At 39.7% G+C, this 22908-nt stretch overlaps 1 protein-coding gene across 1 annotated transcript in view; it reads right to left on the bottom strand.

The window, feature by feature from the left end:
- TRPM1 (transient receptor potential cation channel subfamily M member 1) overlaps positions 1-20808 on the bottom strand; it is a gene marked incomplete at both ends in the record, with an annotated part of 75564 nt that extends 54756 nt beyond the window's left edge. The window contains one exon of the mRNA XM_084293513.1: positions 20752-20808. Coding sequence (XP_084149639.1) covers positions 20752-20808 — 57 coding nt within the window. The remainder of the gene's footprint in view (positions 1-20751) is intronic.
- Positions 20809-22908: the final 2100 nt, after the last annotated feature.

A 22908-nucleotide genomic window follows, 5' to 3' on the forward strand; every position in this document is an offset into this window, starting at 1 on the left:
TTCATATCGGATGCTTACTGGTCTTGAAATACTCCTCTAATAAAAGCAAATTAATACATCTAGTACAAGAGAAATATTTTTCCCCTTGTTTTCTTCTTCTGTATTTCTTGGAAGCATTCTGTAAGCTCTAACAGATTTTTTAAAAGTTTCAGGTAGTGACTAGTGCATTCATATATCAAAATGAAATTTACAGATAGGAAATGTGGGAACTGGACTTAGAAATGCCAAAATGCATTGTAAAATGATGTAACATTTCAGATTTTTTCCACAAAACATTAATATAAAGGGGTACATAGACAGGAACTGAGCAAAACTACAGGCAAAATGCCTGAAGATTATCATCTTCCTCACAGTCCGGCAGACCAAATACAACTCTGAAAAGTTCCAGTAAACTATAAACGTTAAAGTCATAAAGGAATGAACAATAATTACAATGCAACATAACTAAGAAAACTTTGAAGGAATAAAGAAAAGAAAAGCAATATCAAAATCTCCTCAGGACCTGAATTTTGAGCTTTGAGAGGAACCAAATGCTATTTACCAGCCCAGCCTGTTATCATAACCTAGACAAACTGCAGCTCAGAGGAGCCTGTATTTTTTCACAGCTGAATTAAATCCTGAACCAATGACTAGTATTTCACAGGATGTGACACCATTGAACCACTGAAACTTGGGATGAGCATTAATACAAATGTCACAGATACAGATGTCAGCACAGATGAGAAATGACACGATAGCAATCTGCCCGCGAGGAAACAGAAGCTCACTGAGACTCGGTCAGGAATGGACAAAGAAGAAAGGATGGATTACTCATGACAAGCTTGTTCACATGAAAACAGAATAGTTTTTTTTTTATAACCTGCCTAATAATTCTGTTCTGTAGCCACAAAATTCATGACCACTCACTGCAAGGCTTCGATTGACCACATAAAACTCATCCTGCGAAGCAGCAGCACTTACAAAAAGACAAAAATCAACCCTGGAAACACAGGTCTCTTACTTATTCAAAAATGTAATCATTTTAAAAAGTGTATTTCCCAAGAGACTCTGATCCAACAGATACCACCTGATGCCACTATCACATCTGCAACTAAGTGGACTATTTGACGCCCTCCCCCCAAGGCAAAACAAACAGAAGAGCAGAGGATTTGAGTGTCTTGGCCTCAGAGCACTGTGCAGGACTGAAGGGGTGAACTAGATTTGAAGTAGCCTTAGGTCTATTTATTTTTTCTTGGAGGCAGGGGTAGCATTTGGTCCAGATATATGCTACCTGGCACAGCTGAAAGGCATAAATGACATGATCTGATAAGCTCAAATACACAGCTGCAGTCAGTGACTAAATCCCCAAGACAGAACACCATCCTCACCCGAAGCAACAAGGATTTTCATGTACTGAGGAGAAGAGCTCCAGAGGAACACTTGGCTTCTTTCCCCTTCCAAGCCCATGGCCTTGCTGCAATAGGGAACGTGCTGGTGCACGGAAGGCAGGGCAAAGCCCTGACCGTAGCCTCTAGAGCTCCAATAACACCTGAGTTCATATAAGCAAAAAACAACCACCCCTAAAAGGAAAGAAATGGCGTGACTACAAAGCGACCAGAAATCCTCTCGATACCAGGGAAGAATTACCCAGGTATTGCGGTGTCAAGCAGCGAATACAAACAACTCGAAAGGTAATTTACAATCAATTAGCCCAGGAACAGCAGTGATGGGGAACGGCTTAGTTCTCAGCCTAATTCCTATAAAGCAAGCTACAGGTTTTGAAATGCAATAATCCCTGCACAAAATAGGTCTGGATGTGCAACGGAGTTACCTGCCTAATCTGCAGTACAGCCTATTACCCCCAGTATTTATTTATTATAACCTTGAGTAGGATCTGATGAAATCATGCAGTACAGCAGTAAGAAGCATTCCCCTTAACTCCCTCCTGTGTAGAAATTCCCAATCTGCACTCCACTGAAAACGCAGAGCTCCTGTTAAAAGAATATACTGCCAGGGAACGAATGCTTTTATATGGGCAGGACTGTAAAATCTATTTGATAGCTTCTTTCAACTTTGGTGTATTACCACAGCACTTTCTCTCTGGATGACACACATGTACACCTCCGATAACAGCCTGCTTTACTTCATCTCTGAACTCATCTGCAGCATCCCTCTAGAGCTTGTCAAGTGGTTAGAATTTAAAAGAGTATTTTTAAAGTGGAACACAGGCAAACTGACACAGCTTCTTTTATCCGACGCTAATGCCACATCTGCTGCATCCTGTGAGAAGCGTGAGGGAAATGAGTTATTTTTGGCAAGATTTCACTGATAAGTGTTTTTGTAATTCAGTCAAGTGCCATAAGTACAACTCCTCCCTCATGGAAACTCTTTTAGACTTCGCATAGCAACAGTGGCAATGGTGTATGTTGCACAGTTCTCTCTCCCTCCTTTGTGTGTGTATGTTTGAAGGGGCTTTGCACAGCAAAACCAGCAATGAATCGTGTGTTCTACTGAAGCACAACTGACATCAAAGGCGAGTAGAACAATGAAGAAAAAAGTGCTGACCGCTGGAAGCAGCAACGTACCAGCACCAGCTCCGGGCCAGCCCTGCTGCAAGGTACCGAGCTGCTGAATTCCTCTCCTGCCTGGACTACTCACAGCCAGGTTTTACCATGAAGAAGTCTGCTTAACTCCTGATTCTGCAACCTCTTAGGTACACGCGTAAGTTTATAGCCATCAACAGCCCCACTGACTGCCATGAAACAGCAGCATCCACACAAAGCTGTTCAAATGAAGTCAACAGGACTGAAACTCGGTGTACACACTTAGCACACAACTGAGAGTTTTAAAATGGTGTAAAACAGCGTCTTCTGCAATAAACAGAGTGATCATTCTGTGTTTCTCTGGCAGTGTTTGTCTGAATAGTTTAATACATAGACACAGATTAGTCTTACGGTTAGTAAGACTTACATTTCAGTCCTATTTAGTCTTACACAGCAAACAGCTATTTTACCTGCTCATAAAAAGTTTTGTGAAGTCTGTATTACTCCCAAGCCACGCAGCTCGTACGCGTTCATTTGGATGGAGATCTACTGTCAGAAATGTGGGTCCTGCTGATCAATCCAGGGGTTAAAAGAAATTAAAAGCACAGTAAGTTGCTGAAACAGTATGAGGCACTGCAGCTTTCAGCTTTGTCAAACTCATTATGTTCCTCCCACTAATTAAAACAGAAATGCAAGCAAGCAGTAAATACATGTTAGAGTGATTCTGAAGTTAATAATTCTAAGAACTACTGGGGAAAAAAAAAAACTCCAAATCGTATTTACTTTCAGTAATCTTCAGCTGTACAACTGCTAAAACACAGTTTAGGAATTTTCTCCCCAGTATATTTAAAGTTTTATGCAAATATTTTCTACACTAACAACAGCATGGTAGTGACTGAAGAAACACAAGCATTTCTTAATAAACATTCTATTTTGTTATATTTCATGAGACATATGTGAATAATTCATCCTTTAAACTTGCACTTCTAACCACCTCCTAACACTTAGATAAAAGAAACACAGGCTATAACGTCATTATTTCACCTTGAAAAGTTGTAGAGTTTGAAAGTCATTATGAAAATGTATATAGGGGACCTTCTGTTTTTCTATTCAAGACGTTCTTATATAAAGTTCTCTATCACAGAGGGGAGTTCATGTTTTGAATATGGCAGCCCCAAGTTTTATTCATTTCTTCTTTTTGGAAAGACTGGGGAAACTTAATGTATTTGGTGATTCTGTACATCATCAGAAACACAGAGTAACAACCCAAGCCTAACTGTTACCAACAGTCTAAGCATGTAATAATACTCTAAGCTTAACCTTCACTACCAGTCTGTCACAGAAGTGTGCAGGAGAACCATACAGCCCCAGGCAACATCACAAAAGTAGCTGAAAATGAACTGTAGGTTGGTGGCAAACAGAGCAGCAGCACAAGCTCCAAGCTGCTTCAGGAGAAGGCACTGAGAATACGGTGTCAGACAGCCTCTGCAGCACGGAAACCTACACAGCCAGACTCCAGTTAGGAGCAGGACAAAGGAGAAAGAATGTGTCGATGTGTTTGTTTGTTATCACCTCCACCTCCAAATGAGAAAGCCGGGTCTCATTCCAGCAGTGACAGTGAAGTCTTTGTGTGACTGTGAGTGTGGAGAAAGCATGTAAAGGGTCGGGGCAGGAGGTCCTGCTGGAACAGAGCACAACGTGCAGTCATTACTGAGACCTTCAGGGTCAGGCACACAAACAGCACATTCCTTCAAACAGGTCTGGTACTGGTTTTGGCACAAAATGCAACCAAACTGTGCTCTACAAAGCACCTGTCAGAAGCAGCAACGTCAATAAACAGCGATCACCTCCATTTCCTTCACGTTTGTGATGGGACACTTGTACAGCCAACCACGTCAGCCTTTATCTGGATTCTTCAGAAGGGAAATTCAAAACCTAGTAATTAAGCAGCAGCAGCTGAGAATAATGGCAAAGTTTTCCAAGTAACCCTTTTGTGGTCTGCAGAAAATCAGCACGTGTTCAGTTGTGGTTTATTTACAAAGGATAGGGTCAAAGCACCTGAGGTTTGTTGGAAGATATCCCTCACCTCACCAACACTCTTAGGATACGAACTGAGGATTACATTTACATTTCTATTTTGATAGTTGTGTGCCATTACAGCAGCTACTAAAAGATTTACCTACTATTCAGGCACAGTGCAATAGTTGTTTTCTTAACAGGTACAAATCAAAATTGGAACTGGATTTTTTTGTGTGTGTTTGTAAAGCACAAAGCATAAATATGGACCACATATATGTATGTACATGTACATATATATATATGAAATAAAGTGCATGTGCAATATATTATACAGACCTTTTAAAAACATTAAAAATCCTCTGCTAATCTAGCTGTAGCAATCACATCTATGCTGCTTTCATGTGGCAGACTGAAAGCTAGGGCATTACCTCCTTTCCAAGACCTGTTCTGTAATAATCCTGCTGGAATGTACAGCATGTATTGACCTTCTTAGTCCACCTTATGAGAGTGAGTGTTGCTCATATTTCACCAAAGTTACCTCACAACAAGTTACACTTACAGAATTGCAGTGCTCTGATTAATCAATTTATTTGGAGCACATTTCTCTCGTGTAACTGTATTCTTTTGCTAGAACTCACAGAAAAGTCTGCCAAATGTCTTTCCTGCTTATTTCACTTTCATTCGGGAGCTTGTAGGTGCGCTCCATTTGGACCAGTTCTTGTTAATGCAGTTATATTAACTGCTGTGCTACTTGTTCATACAATGAAGATTTGTAACATTCCTGCTAGTTGTTACTTTTTCCCTCCCTTTTCTTTAGAAGTAAAAAAGAAATGAGGAAAAGCCTAATACTGATCTAAACTTTCTGGTACCTGAGCCTGCTTAGAACTCATCTCTTCTTTGACAGAGCATGACATTGGTTGTCTTTTACTGAAAGTCATGCAGAAGTTCTGTACATCAGGTTCTTGTTAGACTCGATACATGCAGGAAGGCTTCAGCATGAGCTTTCTTAGCTTGGAGCTATGAGAAACAAAAAGAATTTTAAGTGTACTTCTATACATCCTGCTGCATTTATCTCAGTGTCCTCTAAAGAGCCTGCCACTGTTTTCCTACCTTGTCTGGCATTAAGACAGTGGCTTGGGAGATACAGGCTCATGTCCTTTCTTGTCTTGAATCCTTCTTCTAGCCCCAAACTACCTATCATAGTTCTGAAAAATCATGAAATGATACACTCTTTTACTTCTTGAATGGGTTGCTGAATAGGGCCGAGAGAATACTAGATCATGGAGGGACATGCAGTGTGTGCGTCTCTCCACACACTGCAGAGTTTAACAAAAGTCAGTGTAAATGAAGGCACTGTGATACTGGCAAATCTTAGTGCATACAGCAGAGCCATCATCAGCCAATCCATGGCTAGATACAATACAGGCATTCCTTATCAGCTTTACTTGCAGTAACTTAAGTTTTTATTTATGTCAGTATTTTACTGTAAAGGAAAGACACTCATGGCTAAGTATTTAAAGACAGAGTTTTAAAAACAAAAATCAAACAAAAAAATTAAAAACAAAACCCCATTTATAGATGCATTCTGTTGCAATCAATCACCACATGCTCTTCCTTCATCATGTCTTATCATCTGCTCTGCACAGAATGCCTTGCCTACTGTTTTAGTTCATAAAGGCATTATTTACCACACAGATTGATTCAGATTCTTCCTCATGTTGTGTACCTCTCTTTGCTATATGTATTATTTTGTTCACACTTATGAGAGACACATCAATATAAAATTATACAGTTATACACTTTAAACTATGCCAAAGGGAAAAAAAAAAAAAAGAAAAGCCCTTCTCGTTAGAAAGCATCAGTATACGCATTTGATTGGCTTTGAATGCTGGACATTCCCATGAGCGATTAGGTAAAATGATTTGCCTTTTAGCTGAAAAGCTCAAGCTAAGCTGGACGCTCTCAAGATACATTCTCAGCACTGTTCAACTTTGCTGAATGTGCAGTTCCACGAAGCTCTGATTACTGCAGAATTACAGCTCACTGGCATAAAGCATTAGCATGAGATTTTACATTTCTACCCCCCAGCAGTCACTTGAGAAGCACAGAGGGGAAAGAAAACAGTATTCTGAAACAAATACAATATAGAAAATAGGCACATGTTATTTAAAACACTGCCAGTAATCTTCATTTTATTTTGTCATAATGCTATTTCAGGCCTATCAGTGAACAAACTTGTGCACAACAGTGTGGGTTTGTTTTGACAAGGAAAAGACCATGAAACATCCAGGACTTTTTTTTTTTTTTTTCCTTTTTTTCTCTCTCTTTTTTTTTTTTTAAACAGGAAAACAAGATATGCTTGATTTAGTTACCTGCTGCAGTTTACATGAGTTCTTCAAAAAGAAGTGGAGTACGAACAATGTTTCCAAGCACTGAAATGCAAGACCTTAAAAACCTTATAAAACAAAAGTAGATGCAAAGCTACAAGCAAGAGTTGATGAAAGTGCACTGTAACTCAACACACTCTGATAAACAGCTAAGTTATAGAGATCAGACACCTCCTTTACTTTTCCAAGGCTAAAAGGTGGGACTTGTAATGCTTCTTTTCAGTTTTTGCCTTTGAATAGCTTTACTGTCTAAGCCATTATGTGCTTCTGTAGCATGTTGTTTGCCTTCAAGACTGCCAGTTACTGGTCTGTATTGCTGCAGATGTCAAGAGGAATAAAAGTTATCTATGGAATGAACAATCAGTTGAACGTGATACAAGATTCACTAGTGGAGGGTAGGCTTCCTACAGGGAAAATTTACAGATAAAATCAGAGTACCAAAATGAGCAATATACTGTAATAAATTATCTGCCTATCGGCTCAAATTATTGCATTTTTAAGCATTACCAAGCAAACCTTTCAAGAAACGTAAATGTTTGTGACAGAGCAAAAATACTCAAACCAGTATAAAGTAAATCATACAACTAAGTATTGTTGTTCTGAGTTTTTGCTTTGGAAACTGATGAAACACCACTTTTAAGTGATTTCTGATATGAGGATACATGAATTATGAACTATAGCTTACAATACAATATTTCCTTGTAGATTCAAAGACTGAAAAGCAGGGGAATCACATGTTAACTGCAAGGAAAGCCATTTCATTGTGCATGCTGAGCTGCGATATGGGACACGAAAATGGAGTAACTAAGCAGGTGATAATCGTGCTGCCTTGACGGCTTTTCACCTACAGCGCCCAGGAGAGTTTACAAAGCTTTCCAGTCATTTGCCAGCCTCTCATATTTTGGTCCGATCAACACTGTAGGTCTCAGTAGCTCAAGGGTTCAACTCTTCCTCATGCAAGCCTCTTTATATCACTCCCCTTGTCAATTTTTAGCTGACTTATTTCCTGAAGAAATGAGTTTCTTCTGACAGGTTTTACATTCCTCTTCTTTAGGTACCAGGCCATTTAAGCTTCAAATCAAGAACTGAGACAGCAGGTGGTATCCTATAAGCCAAACATCAATGATCCTATCTCATATTAACAGCAAAAATATAAAAATAAAATAATAAAGGGGTGTTTTTTGTTAAATGATCAATAAAATAGTTATCACCGAAAGAAGGTGGGATGTATGTGCTGAATGTTCTCCAAAATTCACAGTAGCTGCCAGTGCTTATCTAAATAAATATCAATTTGCAAATAATCCCAAATAGCCCAAGACCTACTTATACCAGGGATCATCTAACCTTTGCTGAACACTATCTCAAATGTCTTCAGACAGAAAGATTAGTTCGCTGCCCCAGAGACGAGTGCTGAGGCCACTAAGGAAGACCGATATAGTGGGATGCTCCCTAAGAGAATCTTTTCTCTCTCAGATGCCCTGCACAGTTAAGATGCAGCCCCAGACTGGTATCCAGCCTGACAATGAACTACCATGTCTCAGGAGATGTGCTTTTTGATAGAAGTTGCGTGCAAGTATCTGAATAAAAATGCCCCAGTTTCCAGACCTGCAGAGCCTTTTAAACTAACACTCCCCGCTCTGAGAGAAAGAAGGATTCACACCTTCTAAAAAGAAGTTTTTTTAATAGGGTCCTCCACAGGGATTTCAAAGTTTAGATGCAAGAACCTGTTTTGTAAATTGTAGGTGTTAAAATTTCTGAGTCATTAAAGGCACAATGTAGCCATGTAGTCATATGCTGTATACTGTAAACTTTATGGTTACCTGCATTTCAACAACCTGCTAGTGCAAAGATCAGGAGCATTTCACTGATAGCTTAAAAACCAGCTTCACTCTAGTGAGTTGGACTCCTTAAACATGAACAAGCTGTAATTTGGAAAACTAAGAACATCTCTTTAATTTTTTTTATTTTTTTTTTTATTTTTTTTTTTGTAAAGAGCCATTTGAACTATGCTTGTTTGCTCAGACTCATTAACAAAACTTGGTGACAGATGAAGTTCACTATTGAACAAGAACAAATTCCCAGAAAAAGGGGAGAAAAAGTAGGATTTATTTAGAGAAGGACATCAAAAATGGAAAAAAAAAAAAAAAAAAAAAAAAAAAGTGCCAAAACCACTTGGCATGAAGAACATACCAGCTGTACCTCACTAATCCATGGCTGATCCTCGGAGAGAATCGCAAATCCACTCAACCGAGAGGCTGAGTGCCATTTTACTGGCAAGAAGCAAGAACAAAATGGAATCAAATACTCATAATACTGGCTATTTAAAAGTTTGCTTGGGTCTGATAAAACAGAAGTCTTAATACATATTTCAACATTACAGAAAATGAAAAAGTGAAAACAGAAAAACTAAACGTAGGAATTTTCTAGAAAAATATTTCATTACTATGGCCTCATTTTTGTAAGACACACACCCGCTGTACTGGACTCGAGTACTGCACATTGCAACTGTTTCTATGAGAGCTAAGAACTGAACATGTCGCTAAGAAATCTGCAGAAGTACTTGTTTCTGTTCCTTGCCAGAATGGAATAATCCATACTGTCACTGTCTGTGCCATGCCTGTACCTGCTGAAAGCCACACGATATCACCGATATCACTGATAGCCACTTGGGGGAATTTTCTGGGGGGTGAGGTGGGGTGGGATAGGGTAGGGTGGTGGTGTTTTTGTCCTTTTCCTGCAGCAGGATTTATTGCCAGATCCACACATTTTGCACCCCCCTGTAACTTCTGCACATCTCTGTCTGAATCACACTGTATTCTGCAGCATCATGGATTTAGTGTAGCTTTTGTACCAGCTCAGTACAACTCTTGCGAACAAAATCCTAGACAGTCAAAAGATCCCATCATTAGCTGTTTTACTAGCGAGATTTTATAATAAACCTCTCCAGCTCTAAGTCAAAAGTAAATTTACCGCTATAAATGAGATGAGCTGTAAAAAAAAAAATAATCCAGAAATCATTAAATAGAACAATCTTGTGTTGGTACAGAGGTATGTTAGATACTAACATAGATACTACAGATACAATACGTAATTCCTTTTTCTTATGGTTATGAACCTTTGATCAATATGTGAGCAATGTTCAGCACCAGAACGATGAAATAAAAGAGAACACAAGGTAATAAGACTTTTACTTTCAAGGTTCCCATCTACAGTGATGATAAAGTAGCTCTATGATGACTGCTTGATTAAAAATTAATTGGTGTGGTAATTTAAAAAATACAGCTTATTTAATAATTAATGTATAGGAATTATATTGGACTATTCACTGAAGACTTTCTTTAAGGTATACTCAGAAAAAGATCCATGATTTTTGCTGTATTATTAAAAGGGGGTGAGATTTTATAATATCTTGAAGAAAACTCTTCTTCATCATACCTGTCCTGTGCAATAACTGGTCCTTACTTTGGTTTAGGACTAGGGAAAACATCATCTTCAGCATAAAACTATATAGCAAGGTCCTTTCTGTTTAGCATAGCTCTATCTAGTGGTTGATTAATCCAAGTGCATCTGACGATTTAGAGAAAACTAAATCACGAGTTTGATGAAAACCAACAAAGCCTCAGGAAGGTGACGCATTTTCTGATGTACATACTGTCATTCGTCTTGTGTAAATCTGGAAATACACTAGGAAAGGTTGTATTACCAATTAAATCCTACCTTTACACACATGGGTGAATGTGATTCCATAGACATGAGCACTTTTTTCCCCCAGTATAATCTGCAGGAACAAACCAGGTGTCCCAATCCTTATTCAAGGATACCTATATATCAGTGTGATGGCTAATCCCATCAAAGTAAGCTGGGCAGCTCCCATGTTTAATATATACATGCTTTTCCCCACCAATGGGTATCTGAAGTTGTTGTGGGTGCATTTGAGCTATATGGAGTATGTGGCTGGGAAGCTTCTCCCTGATACTTCAACCACGGCAGGAGACAGAAAGGCTTACAGCTAACCACACAGTGCTGAGGCTGGGGAACAGAAACACTGCCCCGAATGCTAAGAGTGAAACAACTGCCTTGATTATTTTGGAAGCAGCATGATCTCCATGCATCCCATGGGGCTAATTCAGTGTTTTGTCGCAGTACTGAGCTGGGTACCGCCCCGTACACTCAGTGCTGGGCAGGAGATGTGCTATGGGAGAAATGCCTTGGTGCAGAAGACTTCACAGATCAAGCTGGCATGCTGAATCCCCAAACACCATGAACCTTTGAAACCTGATTCAAAAAAATACAAATGGCTGCTCCATTTTTTCCTAATCCCATCCTCCATCCAGGGGATATAGGAGATTCTGATCTCTGTCAGCTTCTTATGGAACATAGCAGGGGAGAGCTGGTAAATTCTGGCCCACATAACTGAGCAATGGATTTCATGAGCGCAGGGAAAGGTCACTAGTTTTTGCTGGTAATCCCAAAAGCTCCACAGAAGTTTAGTTTTTGTGCTTGCATTTCTCCCAAGCTTATTGCAGCCCTTTATTCAAGAGAGGCTTAATGAAACAAAGGGCATTCAGATAGAAGTTACTTGATTAATGCTCTAATAAATGACAATTTTGGTAAATACTTGTATAAATAATACATTGTTAATTAAACTATAACGATCCTGCTACACATCTCAGGATAGTAAAATTAAAAGAATGACGTAGAAGCAACGCAACCGGTGAAAAAACCTGCCTGCTGCATATGGCCAACACCAAAACATAATGTGTAATTTTAAAGACAGCTTAAGGTTATGCCAACAGAATGCTTCTAGGAAATTAGCTTTGAATGTTATATAACTTCTTTCTCGAAAGCCTGGAAACCACCTCTCCTTTAGCACAATTAGGGCACATGAATAGGGGGCCTGTTAAGACTCCTGGCACTGAGATCAGGTCACTGATCACTAAAAGCTTCCACCACAAACAGTCCCTCTCATTCAAGCTCCATCAGCACACATCGTTCCAGAACGCAACTTGAACTTCACTGTTTTGTGCAAAAGAACAAAACAGGTTCACAGCCCAATTTCCCCATCCTTTTCAACTCCTGTTTTCTCTTGCATTCCTGTAACAATTACACAGATGATACAGACAACTTTTACTACTTATGTTTTCATCATAAAATACTTAAAACTGCTCTAACGTATCTTGTATCCTAGCAAATCAGTAAAACACATTGATGTTTGTGTGTGCCTGCACACAGAAAACAAAAGCACCTCCCTTTTTAACACTTTGAAGAGCAGTAACGAGTAGTTTCATACTGACACATTAACTAACAAAATATGTTAGTAGAATACTTTACCTTAGCATGACAATTATTTGAAATCCAAAGCAAAATGATTTAACCATGCAAACCAGCTCCACCTCCCAATTCTCAAGCCATGAAAATTTCACGGCTTCTGTTCTGCTTTCAGAGAAGAAATTCATGCTGACAGCTACCTCCACTGACTTGCCCTTGTTCTTGATGCAAGCACAGTTTGTTAATGAACTAGGCCCATATGACTACCAGAGGCTACTATGGATCATTTCACATTGGTTTCTACTGAATAAGGGATGAAACCATTCAGTTTTCTAAACGCCCAATGATATTGAAAATGAAGTCAGGTGCCTGAACACAAGACTCTGGCACCAATTCAAGTGCATGGTGCATCAAAGGCATCCTCCCAGGACAAGCAACCCTCAAGCCTAACATCCCCCAGGCTCTGCAGAAGACCTTCTCTGGAGCTAGAGACCAGATGGGCCTGGAAATGGCACCAACTGGTTAAGTTCAGGTACCTTATTTGTGTCCTTGTGCGTTCCCAATAATACTGCTTTTTTCTTAGAGGAAAAGACTCAGTTACAGAAAACAGAGACAACATAGCTCTTCCTCAGTGCTAGGGAAAAGAAAAGGAAAAAAAAAAACCTTCAGAACATAATAACTGAAAATGTAAAATATTTTAAAATGCTACTAAGTGACACAGGTAGGCAAATGTCAGAAAGGTCAGGGACTGCATTAGGGCTTTTGCTTTTTCCATCTACTGAAGTCTTACCACCAGCAAAGTGTCAATACCGTAGGATTTATTTGGGGAAGGCAATTAATCATAATTAATCATAATTAATTAGGCCACAGACTGGAGTTGGGCACTAGTGACCACTGTAGCGAAGCAGCCACTTTTAACAGTCCTTTATTTCCCTGCACCAGAAGATGCTTTGCAAATGCAACACTGATGCAGCGCACCTAAAGACAGCCGCTCCCCTGCTCTACTCCCCGTGCTGCCTCTTGCCATGGGTTTGTGTTCCCAAATGCCCATGTGCACCAGGTCCCGTGTACACTTAAGGCTCAATCTCCATTCAGAAAGTCCCTCGGCAGCTCACAACCCGCAGTCATGCAGATAACAAGAGGAAAGACCAAGTGTCTGACCATACACAAGATAAGGCCTTCTGGGCCACCGGAACCATGGCTGCGTGCACGTGCAGGAAAACAACAAGAAAACCACTTTCAGATAAGATTACAGAGCCTGGCCACCCCTGGGTCATGCTACAGGGCTTTCCTCCTCCCACTCTTCTGATTTACTAGAAGAAGATCTACGAGCAGAAACTAGTTAATTGCAACACCACATTTCAAACTGAATAAGAAGTACTGTTACTTGATGGCAAGATCCTGCTGAGATGGTGGAGGCACTTTTCAGGAAAATTACCTATTTTGAAGACAGAAAGCTGATAAAAGAGTTTGGGATTCTCTGTGATGAGAAATTCTCCTGAAGACACAGATTTGTTATTGTTTGGTGAAGTCATGCCATAATGACAGTGTTTTGACACCAGTACCAGGAAAACAAACTGACCTTCCACCATTTCATCCCTCTGTTCAGACCTGGGCCTGACAAATACGCAAATATGTCTCATGCAGTTCTGGGAACCAGGGGAAAAAGGATTTTTTTTAAAGAAGGCTCAAAAATGTTTAAGTGAAATGAGAACCAAATACCAAAATGAGGACAAAATTCAATGGTAAAATTAAAAGATTCTCAGCCTTGGATGCTAGTTATCAGGTTGAAGAACACTTCTCCAAACATCAAAGACTGTTTTCCAGAACAAATGAGCTCAAGCTGCCATACAACTTGCAGATAAGCTGCAGAACCGCTGGTGTAAGGTGCTGTGGATACTGAAAGGCAGCAGCAGCATTTCACAGCATCACCTCTGGTCTAGGCAATCCCTACCTTTCAGATCACTGGCGCAAGGAACACGCTGTTGGACAGTAACTGCTGCATGTCCTCTGCTTACAGCACTCCCCAGACTGCGCTCCTCCTGCAGTGAGCAACCCAGCTTTCTGCTCTGACCCAGCTGGTGCAGCTGCTCTTACAGCTTGTACTTTACCTCTGGATTTAACAGGGCATTAAACAGAAAAGGCTTACCAGCTTGCAAGCAGTATTCTTGATTCTCACCTGTATTGTTGATCAGTTTTAGGAGCAAGTTCATCTCCATAGTAGGAAAATATATGGGGGAAATCGAACTTTGATAGAACTGAAGTCAGATTTAAGTCAATGACTCAGATATAATTTCCAAACAGCACACGCTGCACCATGAGCACTGATCCAGCTAATCGCATGCTGAGCCAATCTTTTAAAAAGCTTTGGAATTTAACTTCTGCTCTTCAGTTTCAAACTGATGAAGTTTTTGCTTTTGTACAACATAATATAAAACAAATACAAAAATCACTACCAAAAATGCAGCACTGGAAGAAGATATTTACTATACTTAATGTGAACATCAAGACAGAAACCCAATGCATTGCTGTTCACCCATCAATCTCTGTATAAAGCCTCAATAAATGAACCAACATAGTTTTGGGTACTGTGAATCAGAAATGAGAGGACAAACCCTTGGACAAATAAACATTTGTAATACGTGACTTGTGACAGAAAAATTGGGAAGGGGGAAATAAAAAACACCTAGGACCTCTGGAAACAAAAAAGAAAACACGTAACTTTTAAATGTCTGTTCTGTTTAAAAAAAATCACAACCAGTACATTTAGGAGAGCTTAGTAACCACTGTTTGCTTTCCGCTGGTAGAGGCTTAAGCCATACAGCTATTAATCACATCAAAGCAGATATTAAGGAATATTAATCCATACCAGCTGTTACATCTTTTACTGTGCTATTATTAGAGATTAATCTTTATACCACAAGGCTGCCTTTTCATGTCATTTCCAAGAGGACATCATTAAAGCTGATACTGTTTCACAACACATCTGCATAAAGAGGTAGAAAAAAGCTGGATATAATGGTGAAATTACATTCATCTTCATCCTTCAAATCTGAGGCACTTACATTAAGAAATGACACTGTCTATTAAGGTACTCAGTTGATTAGTTCATTTTTATTATGACTGTAATAATGCTTTTATAGCTTGCTATTTACTTCAAAAGAAAAAGGACATTCTCTTAGTGGTACTGGGTGTAGGCCATGTCATTTCTTTCCTCTTGCAACAGAGATTGAACCCAGTTAAAAACAGTAAATATGATCTAATTGATGGAATGCAAGTGAGGAATTTTTAGGATTGTAACAGCATTTTAACAAACCAGAATCAACACGGAACAGAACATTTGCCAGTGCAGTATAAAAACGCCGTTAAGTGAGCCAGGAATTTAGAGAACACTTGTTTTCGCTGTTGCATATACTTCATAGCCAACTACAACTGCAGGCTCTAGAAAGTCCTGCTGGATCGCATGTCAGAGGAATGCTATTAAAATCACAGAAAGTATCACCCTGTTCAGAAATAGTAAGATTACTGAAAAAAAAGCCACTGTTACCCATTAAAGATTATGAAATTACCATTAAAAATAAGCTTCTAATCAGTTTCTTGAGTTTTGGATGAGACTCTGGATGCACTAGGGAAATCAGTTGTCATAGTTACAAAAAAAAAATCTACATTCTCTATACCTGCAGTCTCCTCATTTTGCTAAATGTGACGTTAATTCAGCTTCGTCTCTAATCACGTTGCAACTGTTCATCAGGGTTCCTTTGTTTTTTACTCATTTGGACACCAGTTAAACTTTAGAGATTATATATGCACTAGTTTTACAGCCTAAATGGTGGGGAAGAAGCTTTTTAGTCCAGGGTTGCACGACTCACTGTCCTCCCACTCTTCCTTGCAATTCACATATCTTTTCAGCAGCCCCTGCCTTTTTACTTTCCCCAAATTTGCAAGTTTTTCAGTGGCTTCCTTCTCCACAGTCTGCCTGCACTCCATCTGGGCAACCTGACCTGTTTCAGCTGGAGATGCTGCTAAGCTAGGACTGTCAAGTGTAGCGTGAACCAAACATCCAGGGCAGGATTATTATTTTAAAACAGAGTAGGAGTGATTGCTGCTGGGAAACTCTCAGTGAAGCACATTTACGAGAGACAGATGCATGTGAATCCTACAGTTGCCAGGACTGTATATAAACAGCTGGTCAGAAGAGCATCAAATTGCTAAAAAGCAAACAACGTTACTCTGTAAGTGACGAGGAGATTCTGACATTCAGTACGCGACATGACTTCTGGGGAAGGATTTTGTTCTCTCCACTTCTGAAGTGCCACTCTTATTTTCATCATTGCCGTAAGTTCAAGTCAAACATTAAGGAACATTTCAAACACGCCACCCCTTAAAAGTAGCTCCTCTGTACACATAATTTGTACACTGTTTCAATGTAAAAGGAGGGTGAAAGGTGTTAGGTATGAACACAATTCTTAGGTGCTAGACACCAGGCCAAGCCTACCATGACACTTGCGATTCACAAGACATGTACATGTTCTGCTGGACAGTCTGTATTTGCCATACATTGTGGGGTTCACACAGTATTTGGCCAGACATACCGGTGTTTTGACACAGGAACATTTCTTAAGTAACAGCTAGCATCAGTTTTTAAAATGTGCCAAAGCTTTAGGCTCAAACACACTGAACACTGCCAAAAACCTCCAGCAAAGCCCATGGCGTTTCCAGTGCTGGATGTCGTAATGGCACAATGGTTGTACATGGGCATGGTTGTGGGCAGAGGCACACAGAGCTTTACCAGCTAATGCAGGGCAAGAAGTGCTGTCTCTGACTCCATGCTGGCACCCTATCCTGAACAGCAGAACAAACAGTAAGCTGCCATGCCTTTGTGGTAACCTTTCCTTCATGCTACGGATCACACATTACTCACCGTATGCACACACCATCTGCTCCTGCTGGATGTCTGCAGGGTACTGACTTGTAGAGAAGGGGCTTACTGCAATGCTGCACGCCCAGCCATGCCGTGACTCAGGCCTGCAGAGCACAGCCACCTCCTTACCAACAATTCCTGACAACAAATAAGAGAGACTCCTAAAAGCTGTACCTAACAGTATTGGTCTGGAGAAGAAATGTACAGGACATCAGGAAACACGCCTAGAGGAACCCTTTTGTCCTGTATTTCAAACTGCATAAATCCTCTACTCTAGTGATATTCTTCCATTGGACTGCGGGTCATAGCGAAACAAAAGCCTTATAATTCCCTTGGCCAACTGTGCATCCTGCTTAGAGGGTTAAAAGATTTATTTCCAACTCTTGTTGAGATGAGCTGGTACTGATCTCACATCTCTAACACATACTCTATTACAGACTATGTTTTACAATGCTCTCATCCAATTTGGAGAAGAACATTAAGACAACAAATCAACTCTAAATTGATTCAGTGCTGGTTCAGCAAGGCAGTTCAGTAAAAGAGCCAGCAGACTCCCCTCTGTAAAACAGCATAAGAATGAATCAAAAATTTCACAGAATCAGACTCAAACATTGCATTTTTTTAGTTTCTTCTAAGAACACAGATACAGTATTGATACTGTGATAGCTGTAGATTATTCTAATTTTACATTTCCTTCTTTCGTGGGACTGAAGAGTACAGGACGTGCTGCTGCCTCTGAGTTCACGAGTCTGTCCCAGCGATCACGTACGGCTAAGTACACATTTGGATACTTTGAGAAGGAGCAACTGATGGCCTGTTCTCCATACACAAGCCTGCCTATATTATTCTCTAGGGCCATAAAAGTCTACCCGAAATAAATTATTATACCTAAACATTTTCTTACTTCCCTCACTCATCTGACTCCCCAAACTGAAAAAAAAAAAAAACCACAGCAGTTACTTCTTGAGTCATTGAGACACTGGCCAGAATGTTTGTGGAAAGAGCAGTTCTTATTCACAGCAGAATTTTTTTTTGGGGGAAAAAAAAAAAAAAAAAAAAAGAAGAGGTTTGAAATACTCTAAAGGAGTGCAAATGAAACCAATTCCACTCTTACCAAGCGGTCTGTCTAATCAGAACTGTCAAGTTAAACAGTTGCACATCACTGTTCCAAATAAACCCATGATGCTTTATTTTTATTTTTAAAAAGACCTGTCAATAGGTATGGTAATTTGAAGGAAATAACAGTTTCTTGGTGAACAGTTTAGGAGCAGAAAATAAATTCATCCCACTAATCCTTTTTTTTTTTCCTGTTGGAAGTTTACTATTACCGTAACAAGCACACAAAACATATACTTTAAGATTAACAAAGTACTACATTCCTGCAAAACACACACATTCAAGACTATTTTCAATTCCTCTTTTCAGCTGTACCATTAGCAAAAGTTTACATTCAATGCAAAACCTTCTCCCCAAAGCACAAAATCATTCAAATTTCCTTCAAGGTGTCAGCTCCTGAAGATGACGACTTTGTCTTGCATTTATGCTGATATCATACCATTAATCTCAGAGACAACATCCATCATTTCTCAGAAGTACACTCCCAGCCTACTACATACACATAAAATATTCTTCTCACAAAAGTTATTTTTTTATTCCTAAAATGAGCTCTAAAGCAACAGGCACCAAAAGATTTAGGAAGACTACAGCAAGTAAGACATGAAGATTTTTCACCTTTTTAAACATTCCTTTTTAAAAAAATCACAAATCAAACCTCATTATGAAAATGAAAATCTGCATTGTGTTCTTCCACCTTCCTTTTCTTGCCTTTCCTATGTGAATGATGGGAAAAGATTAAACAAGTTTAATCACGTATTTCACTCTGACTTACTCCATTCAGGAGGTAGAATTCTATCTTCTTGCAGTATCAAGATAGGATTGTGGACAGAAAAAAAGCTGCCTGCACCTGGGGCACTACACATGTGTTACAGACTTCCTATTCTGCCCTGTCATATTCAAGTGATGCTGCATATAGAAAACAACATTTTGAAGGAGAAACCCTGACATTCCTTATCACTATTTCTTTGTATTCCTCAATAAAGTTAACATTGCCAGTCTAAGAAACTACTGCTGACATCTGAAGTCTTCTGGTTGGCAAAGCAAGCACTAAGCAGCTGTTTGTGAGAATGGGAGTGCCTTGGAGGACAGCCTGTTTGTCCACACTCTTTGCACACAGCCATGAGGTATTTTAAGAATTCACTGTGCAAGTAATGGGAAGTGTAACACACAGTGACTCTGTTACTAGGTATTAGCTGACGTTCTAATATGCCACTATGCTCTTACGCCTCTCAGCAGAGAAAAAAGCTGAGCCCATTAAAATGGTTAGAACATTTTCTTGTTCTGATTGTTCCAGGGGCCTGGGAACATGGCCATTATAGCTGAAATATGCACTTTTTTTTCTGCTAGCACTCAACATTTGTAATATGGCTTATATTATGGCATCACATGCAACTTGATGTCAATCTCTTTAGCAGACAAAGAAGCCAGGTTCCCTAGTTACTTTATATAAGACACTGCTGTAAATGACTTTATCCGTACACGGTGCCTACTATTCATCTGGTGATGCCCATGACCATCAATCTCTGTTGAAGTCCCCCAAAACTAGACACAGTCATTCTTGCTTTCACAGATGACCATGGCTAATACTTCATATAGTATAGAACAGATTATTTTTTAAGGAAACATTTTAATAGATTCTACTTGCCTCTGTATCAATAAACAATTTCCTCCATGATACTGCCAGATGTTTTTTTCTCTCAATTTTGTTCTTTTAGACTCACTTTTATTATAATCTGACACTTGAACGTTATGAATACCAACAGCAGTTAGAGGCAAGAGGGCTGGCGGGTAAGAAGAGAAGAGAAATCTATTTCGCATTATTTGAATGGAGTCAGTTTGAGAACGGTCAGTGGAGATAAAATTTACATAATCCTGAGTTGAAGTCTGTATATTGTTACAAATGGACAATCCGTAAGATATATTCAAAATCATTTCACATTTAAAATCTAATAGTTCATTGGTTACTAAAAAGCCTTAACTTGCATCTACAACTTGCGAGCTTGTGACAACCGCGTGAGTTTACACGTTAGAAAGCAATCTCCTGTCTTCTTTCTCCCTCACTTACTTTTTCATTCGTATATTGCACAGCACACGAACTAACCACAAAGTGTACTTCTCATAAAATGTGCCTGCTGCAGACGTTCAGTGAATCACGTCAGAACCTGTTACAGATCCTATCAGTCTTCTCATTGATTGCATCTGAATTTCGCATGAACACTAAGTATCAACAGTCATCAAAATACGATTTTAACTACGTACAGGATTACAGTCTAGCCCTGTTTGGTGATATTTATCCGAAGACAGCGTGCGTGTGAAAGAACTCCCCAAACAGGGCTAAGATTCATTGTCAGAACCAGTGCAATGAACACAGCCAATACCCTCGGGATTTAACAGAGCACAAAAGGAAATAGAATCACTTTCATTTAAATTAGTACCAGCTATTAAAAATACAAAGGGCAAACAGACAGCCTCCATCTGCTTCCTTCACGTCGTGTTATTTGGGTAACTGCAGACTTACCTTTTGTGATCCAGATGCAGAGCCCTTAAATGAAGTGCGTTTGAAGGAGCCGCTCATCCTCCGTAAGGAACCTGTGAACTTTCCTCCTCTTCCTTTCATAGTTCCCTGGCCCTTACCCTCCATAAGGAACCTAGTACCCCACCACCAAAGAAAACTCTGATTTTAGTCATACAGTCTGAGCCTGAAACCAACAATCATTGAAGTACAGCTTAAATAAAGTCTCACAGATGCATAAAACAAATTCAGAGCCAAGTAATGAGACCCCTGTTCTGATATGCACCCTGTCACAAGTGTTACCAGCCAGCGAGGCAAGTAGAAAAACAAGGCAATGCACTGATACAAACTGCTGTCCCCCTCCCTCTCCTCTCTACCGACTCTATAATCAGGCTTAATGCACACAGCTTCTGCAAGCTATGGTTTTTAATGGACAGAGATTTAATAAATGGTGATTGAAGGTAAATCTACTTTAGAAGCGGCAGCCCGAAAGGTTTTTATTCGTGCAAAGCACAGGGCAGTCAGATGGAAATTATTTTGGTATCAGTAGAAAGGCACATGAGAAGAGCAGATGGTCCTCAGCAGACTATGGGTTAGAGGCTTGGTGGGACACTAAAAGGTAACTGCTGATGGAGAACGTGATGACAGTAGACCTAAGGATGAACGAGGCGAGGTTTTAAAAGCAAGCCACCCATAAGAACACAAGTTAGATTCTAATTAATTAGGGCATATGGGTTGTAACAAACAAGGTGTGGCATGTATTATTTTCATAAATGCCTATGGATATCCCAATTCACCTATCTTGTACTATTCAGCCTAAATATGCAGAGTGAAAGCAAAAGGAGGTAATTAGGAAAGATTAAAGAAGGAACAAGGATGGGACAAGGTACTTTAAAAGGCCAGTGAAATTCTTATTGACTAGGAAATCCCTAGCCAGCTCCAGAAAGACTTGCCTTCTCAGACATGAGCGAGGGATCTGTCAGAGAGTATGGTTTGAGAAAGATGAGAGATGAGAGCACAGAGCAACAAGAGAGGCATTTCAGAAACACACAAGGACTGCTGATCTGGCGGTTGTGTCTGTGAACTAAGTAGGAAATATCCATAACCTACAGGAGTTAGTCAAACAGTTACACTAGTGATTTATTCTGTTTTTCTAGGTTTAAGTCCTTTGTCTCTCTATAAAGATGAAATGGGTACCAGACAATGCCTCCAGCTGGTTAGAGGAGACAAAGAAAATTGTGTTGAAAACGTAAACCAAAACTAAGTAAAACTGGAAGAGGATGACGGACTGAGATGCATCAATTTTTCCTGTTCTTGTCAGTTCTGCCATAATCAGGAATCTGAAATGGGATGTCCCAGGCCAGGAAAAAAAAAGTAGCTGTGTTGGGAAATGGGAGAGTGCAAGTTCCATTCTTTGCACGTAGATTACATTAGTGCAAATAGTTTGGGGGATCTGATTGGTGGAATGTTGAGTTGAAGGCATGGATGCTAAAAAGGAAGACCTCTTTTGTTATCCTTTAACAATTCTTTAAACTATGCAAAAACAAGGAAGGTAAAATGAGTATTTTCAATAAGACTTTTGTCAGCAGCTTGTACATGTCATTGTTTTAAGACACAGCTTGGCTTAAGCAAACAAGACAGGCGTAGAAGCTGACACATGGAATATAAAAACCTGGTAAGGACAGTAAACTGACAGAGCATAGACCAAAGAACCTTACAGGAAGTAGTGATCAGAGAAGCTACTTTACAAAATAATGCCTTGTAAGTTCCATGTACACCTGCTCTCCAAAATGGCCTCTCCATTATATCTGGTCACTTAGCAGCAAAGCGTTGAAATCACCTTAAGTTCTATCAAATCTGACAGGTTTCATGAGCTGACAATATGCCCCTCTTGGATCTAGCATCTCACTCGATGATTATAAACAAAACTGAAAGACATTCAGGTAATAGCTCATGCTTGAAGTCATGGTAGAGAGCACATTTTTATTTTGCATTGTAGTTTCAACAATTCCATCATGAATGGTGTCATGGAACACACACACAAAAAATAAAATAGTATTTCCTTACAAGTAGCAAGAAGATCTGTCCTGGGATAGGCAACATCTTGTCACACACAGGAACGCGACCCCACTGCTGTTTGGAGCACAAGGACAGTGCTCCGTT

Source organism: Netta rufina (assembly GCF_964035555.1).
Source record: "Netta rufina genome assembly, chromosome: 11".
Lineage (NCBI taxonomy): Eukaryota > Metazoa > Chordata > Aves > Anseriformes > Anatidae > Netta > Netta rufina.